Source organism: Marmota marmota, unplaced genomic scaffold (assembly GCF_001458135.2).
Source record: "Marmota marmota marmota unplaced genomic scaffold, marMar, whole genome shotgun sequence".
Classification (NCBI taxonomy): domain Eukaryota; kingdom Metazoa; phylum Chordata; class Mammalia; order Rodentia; family Sciuridae; genus Marmota; species Marmota marmota.
The window spans coordinates 5,276,170-5,283,615 of NW_026000205.1; the positions used below are offsets into that span (position 1 = coordinate 5,276,170).

A 7,446-nucleotide genomic window follows, 5' to 3' on the forward strand; every position below is an offset into this window, starting at 1 on the left:
TGTATAAGAGACAGCCCTCCCCCAGGGCTGCTCACCTGTGCCGAAGTGGAAGACGTGGCTGACCCTCCCGTGGGGGTTGGAGGCCTCACAGGTGACGCCCTCGCGTCCCAGGGCACTGGTCACCTTCAGGGTCAGGGAGCTGCTCACCCAGCCCTGCCCTCCGAGGACTGGCTCTGCAGGCTGTGGAGGCTGGGGTCAGGCCGGCCCAGGGACCAAGGGCAGGGCTGAGGGCAGAGGTGAAGGTGTCCAACCCCCCAGAGTCTGGGGACGGGAGCGGATCCGTGAAGGTCAGGGTCTCCCGCGGGGCTTAGTGAGGGAGGTGCAGGTGCAGAGGACAGTCCCTTACACGGCCACCCAGCTGACTCCAGGTGAGTTCAGGCTCCGGGTGGCCCCGGGCCGAGCAGGTCAGCCTGACTTCGTCCCCCTCCGTCCAGCCGCCCTCTGCCTTGGGCTCCATCTCCTCTGCCCTTAGCTCGGGGGACCCTGTGGGTGGGTGGCGACCAGAAAAAAGACAGTGGGAGGCACACGTGGGAAGGGAGAGGAAGGGGAGAGGGGACAGGGGCCAGACCACCCCGCCGGTCCCCCTGGCCGTCTTCCCCACCCGAGCTGACTCCCGCCCCGAACCTTGGACCAGCAGCTTGAAGCTCCGGACGCGGCTGAGGAAGGGGACGGTGGACATGGAGGCCTCGCACACGTAGGTGCCAGCAGAGTCGAAGGTGACGGGGCTGAGAGAGAGTGTGGGGCCGTCCCCCAGGGGCACTGAGTCCTGGGAGGGGAGGAGAAAGCCAGGCAGAGCCATGAGGAAGGGCGGGTGGAGGCCGGAGGCCCCTTTCCTTCCCACCTTGGTCCAGCGCAGGGTGGGGGCGGGCAGGCCTCGCGCGGAGCAGTTCACTGCGGTTCGGCTGCTGTTGAGGAGCACGGAGAGCTCCTCCCCGGTGCTGAGCTCCAGGGGGTCTAGGTCTGGAGAAGGGGACAGCATGTCACCTTCCCCAGCCCTCACCCACTCTAGGGCTCTCCAGGGCTGCCCGGGTGGACACTGATGGACAATCGTCAGCAGAGAAGACCTGATTCAGTTCCAGGCCCTTGGGCCACACTTAGGAATATATGCCAAGCTCGGCCACTTTCCTCCAGAGGGGACATCTGAGCCCAAGGTTAATGGACCACCTTGGGAGAGAGGTGCTCCTGGGACTTTCCAACCTTTTTTTTTTTTTTTTTACTGAAGATACTTTACCACTGAGTCACATTCCCGTCCCTTTTTATTTTGGGGGAGGTCTCAGTGAGTTGTCCACTCTGGCCTTGAACTTGTGATCCTCCTGCCTCAGCCTCCCAAGTGGCTGGGATTACAGGCCTGTGCCATGGCGCCTGGCCACCCAGACCACCCCTGAGCGACACCCAGCCCTCCATCCTCCCTCTCTCCCAACACCCATCATTTCTTTAAGACTCTATTTGTTCTGCCCCCTCCCCCACGAATCCTCCTGCTTCCTTCCAGCGCTAATCCTTGGGTGCACCTGTCTTGGGTACCCAACCCTGACCCTCCCTGCTACCCTTGGCGTTATGGCCAAACTCCTTGATGCTGCCCAGGAGTTCCTGCCTGGTCTGGCCCTGTCCCACCTTGTTGCCCATCCCCCACTGTCCTCTCTTGCCTGCTAAGTTCCAGCCACCCTGCCTCTTACTGGCTTTCTCGAGGACACCAAGTCCTGCCCTGCCTCAGGGCCTTTGCACCCACTCACTCTGCCCACAGTGTATCTCATCTAGATCTTTGTGTGTCTGCTTTCACTCTTCAGTTTCTTACTCGCGTGTCCCCTTCTCACAGAGGCCTCCCGGCCCCCTGTTGAGGACACACAGATTTCCTCACAGCACTGAAGGATCTGTTCTCCCAGCTGCTGAGGATAGCAGCTGCCAGCCCTCAGCTGTCAGCCCTCTTTGGGAACTGCCTCAGCTGCAGGGAGCCCCTGGTCCAAGGTCATGCCCCCTTCCCCGGGCAGCACACTGGAAAGGTCCAGCCCACTTATTCCAACTAGGGACAACTGTGAGGGACCGCCCTGACATCCCAGGTTCCTGTGGGTTCAACCAAGGCCTTCTTTAGACAAGGGCCACATCTTGTCCCCTGCCCAATCTTGCTTCCTCTAGCTCCTGACTCCTAACAGAGGTGGGTCCCCAGGGACTCCCTGGAACTTTCTGCCCCTGGACCCCCATGTCACTATCAGGTGACAAATGGCAAACTTTCCCATCTAAAAGAGTCCCCGCTCCTCCGGGCCAGTTCTTGGATCTTATCAGTGTCATGGCACATAGATAACACCGGTGCTAGTGGAAGGGTCTCATTTAGCATTTAACGTCCCTCTTCCCTACCAGGGTGGCTGGAGACTGGTTGGTCTGGCTCACAGACGTGTCCCCAGTACCTACTGCAGAGTAGACTCCAGGGAGGGATGCTAAGGAAAGCTGAGCTTTGCCTTGTAAAGTTAACTGCGCAGGCGTCTTAGAGACCCAGATGTAAGAGACCGGTTGGAAGTCCACGGGAGACAGGATGGGGACTCGCTCAGGTGGGGTGGGGAGAGAGCCTTGAAGGGGAGAAGGGTCAGCGGATAGCGAAGCTGGCCAGGTGGGCCTTGAAAGCTGAGCTTTCTCCCCTGGGCCCTGGGGAGCCGTGACGGGTGCTAAGTGTGTGTGGGGGGATCAGGTGTGTGCTCTGGAAGGAGCTCTCCGGCAGCTGGTGCAGGTACACTGGAGGAGGCAGGCAGGGGCCCCGGGGAGAGGAACAGAGCAGACACCCCAGCAAGACAGCAAGCAGAGGGGAGATGGAACCAGTATGCACTTGGTCTGTGGAGGGTTCACTGAACAGGGCAGGGAGGGTTAGGGTTGGGTTCCCTGACTGTTCAGACAAGTCAGGATGAGCAGAGTAAATGCCGGGCTGTGGACGCAGGGCCCCCTCCCACTCTCCCGGGCTCCCTCCTGCTCCCCGGGGCCCCCTCCTGCTCTCCGTGGCCCCCTCCCGCTCCCCGGGGCGCTCTCTCACAGGCCACACGCAGCTCCAGGGTCTTGGTGAGCTGGACCTCCTCAGCGGCATCGTAATCTTCTACTCTGCAGCCGTAGGTCCCGCTTTGGCTCCGGTTCACCCCCACCAGGGTCAAGTTGCCCTCCAGGTTTATGGTCAGCACTTTCTCCTGCTTGTCCTGGGTGGCCAGAGAGAGGAACCGGGCTCAGGGGCCACCCTGGTCCAGTGGGGTCAGGGGTCACCGTCTCAGGAGCTTTGCAAAGCCCAGAGGCACTCAAGTCCCAATGACAGGTTGGGGTCTGGGGTGTGGCTCAGCAGAGCGCTTATCTAGCATGCACAGGCCCTGGGCGCCAGCCCCAGGGTCGCAAAAAAAAAAAAAAAGAAAAAAGAAAGAAATAAAGAAAGAGTAAAAGAAAAAAGGGAGAAAGAAAAAGAAAAGAAAGTTAGTGCAGGTTAGTAATTGCAGAGATCGGGGCCACGAATCCAAAGGGACTGTGGGATGGGTCACCTGAAGGCGGAAGAACGTGTACTCCGGGCTGGGGCTGCCGTCCCCCTGGCAGAGCAGCTGGATAGAGTCGCCCTCACGTACCCAGCCCTCTGTGGTAGACGGGCTGCCCACCCAGAACCGCACATGTTCCGTGGGATCTGGGGGCAGGGCAGGGAAGACAGGAGTCATGATCAGGGTCAATGTCAGACGAAGAGAGACGTCAGCCTTGGCCCAAGGTTAGGGATCGTTTGTTTCAAGGGTCAGTTCATCTTCTGAGAGTGGGCACCAGAGGTCAGAGGTTGATAAGCTGAGGGTACAGGTGAAGAATCAGAGGTGGATGTGGGTGACATGTCAGTGGGACATTTGGGGCCAGATGTCATGTGGGGACCCTGTTCAGTGTGAGAGGGTGGAGCAGTCCACGGGGTTTGAGGAGCCAGCAGAGGTCAGGATGGGGCCTGAGTTACCATCTGAGGTCAGAGGCCAGAGGTCAGCAGCCAACACCTCTCATGTTTCAGCAGGAGGTGGGGTGAGCAGAGGGGAGCGTGGAGGGTTGGGCCTCCGTGTGGTGTGGATCCCAGGTCAGGGCTTGGGGGACCATGGGGACTCACAGTGCAGGGTGAGGTGGAAGGGGCTGCTGTCCAGGCGGCCCTGGTTACCCAAGGGCAGGCTGTAGTGCGCAGCGCAGTGGAAGCTGGCCTCCCGGTCCAACTTGCGGGGCCGCAGGTAGAGGGTGCTGGTGAGGGACTGCAGGCCCGAGGCCTCGCGGACTGTCCGGCTGGTCATGTAGCCCTCTAGGAATGAGGGAGGGGGCGCTCAGCCAGCCTCCTGGCCTGGCCACTCCCACCTGGGGCTCTCTGGGTCCCTGTGCTGCTCACCAGAATTCACCTCCATGGGCACGTCCAGGAGCTGCCCGTTTCTATACCACGTGATCCGGGGGGCTGGGTTCCCATTCCGGCTACTGCAGGTGGCAATCTGAGGCAGACATGGGCGTGGCCCTGGGCTTTGGGCCAGGACCCTGAAGTCTGGGTCCCCTCTTCCCTCCATCTCTCCCCATTAAATGCAGGAGTCCGGGCTCCCTCTCCCCAGAGCCCTGTCCCCTGCTGCTCAGACTAAGCAGCCCAGAGCCCTCCCCCCCCAGGACCCTGGCATCAGGGTTGTCCCGAGGTACCTCTTGGGCCAACTCTTCCATCACGGACAGCGTCCCTCGGTTGGGGATCACCTCAGTGGTCTCTGGTATTGCTGTGGGGAACACGTTCATGTCAGGAGGCCTTCCCCGGATCCTCGCCTGCCTGGCCCCTCTTGGGGTGCCTGGGGACACTCACCGAACACGCGGAGCTTTGCGGTGGCCTCAGTGGTGCCCGCAGCCCCAGCTCTCAGCACGCACACATAGTCCCGCTCGTCGCCCACCTGGGCCTGGGGCAGCACCAGGCGCCCCTGGGAGTCCAGCTGGTACGGGGGGCTGCGGCCCCGGAAGTCATGCACTGTGCCTTGGAGCTGGGAGCCCTGCTGCTCAACAGAGGCCAGGCGGTGGCGCGTGCCGGAGCGGTCGGTCTGTGTGTGGGGGATGTCTCAGCTCTGGCCACCGAATCTCACTCTGTCACCCTCCCTGTCCTCCTGCCACCTCATGGGTCTGTCTCGTCCTCCTGCTGCCATCCTGGCCTCTCCCCTCCCTTCCTCTGTGTCCCTCTCCCCCATCTCTGTGCCCGTCTCTCCTCCCCGTCTCCACTCTGCTGCCCTCCGTTCTCAATTCCTCTCCTCCTCTCCAGGCTCCGGCTTTCTCAGTGTCTGTCCCCATGTGGTCCCTCTCCCGAAAGCCAGCATTCTGAAGGACTCCCTCTATCCTCAGCCCTGTCCAGGACCTCGCAGAGGCCTTTCCCCTCTCCCCTGGCCAAGCCCCAAGTTCCCATCTGTAAAGTGGAAACACAGATGGACGGCCCTTTCAAAGCCCTCTGGATTCTGAAGAGGACATCCCTGGTGTGTCCTGATTCCCTGTCCCTCCTGCTCCCCAGCCTGGTCCCCAGACCCCCAGCCAAACACTCACAAGGAACCATTCCAGCACAAAATGGTCAGGGTTCTCCAAGGGGGTACAGTCCAGGGTGACCGGCTTTCCTCGCATCACCTCCACCAGTGGAGGCACAGACACATGCACCTTGGCCTGGGAACCTGCAGGACAGCAGTCAAGCTCTCCCATGGCCACCTACAGAGCCCCTTCCAGACAGGACCCAGGGTCCAGGCCCAGCCTCCTCCCTCAGACCCAGCCTCCTCCCTCAGGGTCTGTGTCTCCCAGCCCCATGAGCATTTCTTGCCCTGTCTCCCTTCACCTGCAGAACTAAAGCCAGTGTCCCTGGGATTACACTTCATCTGTCCTGGCTTCTTCACTAGAGCAAACGCCCCTCAAGGGCAGGGCTAGGCCTGGCTCCTCCCCTGCCTCCAGCACCCTGGGCAGGGACGGTGCAGCGACACACCGACACACCGTAGATGTCTCTCTCCACAGGCACCTCTCACCCCGGGTCTCCTGCTCAGCCCCTGGCCCCGCCTTTCCCTGCTCTCCCCCAGACTCCATCTCTGAGCTCCTGGGCCCTTCTGTTCTCTCATGCGTGGGGGGCTGGGGTGTGGGCTGCTGCTGAGGGCCGGAACTGAGGGCTGAGGCAGGGATGGGTGTGTGGGGGTGGTGAGGGGGGACAGGGCTGGGCAGGTTTCAGGAATGTGGGAGGGATAGGCTGGCTGAGACCTGCCCAGCCTGGCGCCAGAGCCCCCTACCCGCCCCTTGGCCCCCCTGTCTCTTTAATAGAGCAGTGAAGAGGGTAAGGTGAGTCACCTCAGCACAGGAGAGGGGCAGGCCAGGATTTGGGGTCCAGAGGGAGAAGGCAGATGGGGACCTGGACTCAGGTCCTAGGGAGAGGGGCTGGGGGCCTGGACTCCCAGGGCCTGGAGGCGTAGGAGGCTGGGTCCCAACTCCCATCAGGTCCTGGCAGATAGAACAGTTCCTGCGGGAACTCCATGCGCTCCTTACCCTCTGGGCTGGCATCCTGGCACCGCCCTCAGTTCTTAGAACTTGTCTACCGCTCCCCGCCCAGCCTGGCCCAGGCCTACCCCTGGGGACCCACTATTTACCATGCTTGTACCAATCCAGGCCCCAACTTCTGGCCCCAGTTTCCCCCAGGGGAGTGAACAGGGGCCAGGCTGGTGCCCGGGGATGGGTCTGAACAGCAGACAGCCAGGGTAGGCAGAGATGCCCTCTCTCTCTTCTCGATCTCTTTCATATGCCTGTTCCCTTGTCCCCAGCCTCAGGGTCCTCTCCCCTCCCTCCACCTTGCAGGTGCATGGATTTATCTGGGGCCCCAGGAAGGGGATCTGTCACTCGGAAACACTTTGTTCCACCGTTGACTGCCCAGGGCTGGTACTCTGGCCCTTTCCAAGGGAGGCCCATTCTTTATTGAACTGCGACTCTGAATTTAGGCTGGGGACATCCTCAAATTGTATGAATCACTGGTTTAGGCATAGGGTCCCTACCTTTTCATAGGGGTGCCTATATCTCTCGAAACTTGAGAATCTTTGAGGGGACAGCTCTGGGGTTTTGGTCTTCTGTGTCATGGGGAAAGCCACCTTGGCCACCAGGCGCTTGGACTCTTGGGTCTGAGGGAACAGGAGCCGAAGGGCTCAGATTCTAGGGGACACAGCCCAGATTCCAGGGTCCCGGACTTGGGAAGGGTCTCACTTCTCAGGTGGTCTCTTCCCCAACTTTCCTGCCTGACTGTCCCAGTCTCTCGCTAGGAGGGGCACTTCCCCACGCCACCTTGTCCCTCCTCCGGGGGATCCCCAGATTTTGCTTCCTGGGGCGAGCGAGGGGCCCTTCCCCTCGCCTTCCCGCGTCCCCGGGGGCCGCCCCCAGTGCCGCCCTGCTCTCCGCGGGAGCCGTACCTGGGTGCGCCGCCAGCAGCAGCGCGAACCACAGCAGGCGCGGGGC

At 61.5% G+C, this 7,446-nt stretch overlaps 1 protein-coding gene across 1 annotated transcript in view; it reads right to left on the reverse strand.

The window, feature by feature from the left end:
- Bcam (basal cell adhesion molecule (Lutheran blood group)) overlaps positions 1-7,440 on the reverse strand; it is an 8,901-nt gene extending 1,461 nt beyond the window's left edge. The window contains exons 1-12 of the mRNA XM_015497012.1: positions 7,401-7,440; positions 5,521-5,642; positions 4,802-5,030; positions 4,648-4,718; positions 4,355-4,451; positions 4,088-4,270; positions 3,501-3,637; positions 3,014-3,170; positions 842-960; positions 625-766; positions 347-483; positions 13-180 (exon numbers count right to left, since the gene is read on the reverse strand). Of these exons, the coding sequence (XP_015352498.1) occupies positions 13-180; positions 347-483; positions 625-766; positions 842-960; positions 3,014-3,170; positions 3,501-3,637; positions 4,088-4,270; positions 4,355-4,451; positions 4,648-4,718; positions 4,802-5,030; positions 5,521-5,595 (1,515 nt within the window). The 5' untranslated portion in view covers positions 5,596-5,642; positions 7,401-7,440. The remainder of the gene's footprint in view (positions 1-12; positions 181-346; positions 484-624; positions 767-841; positions 961-3,013; positions 3,171-3,500; positions 3,638-4,087; positions 4,271-4,354; positions 4,452-4,647; positions 4,719-4,801; positions 5,031-5,520; positions 5,643-7,400) is intronic.
- Positions 7,441-7,446: the final 6 nt, after the last annotated feature.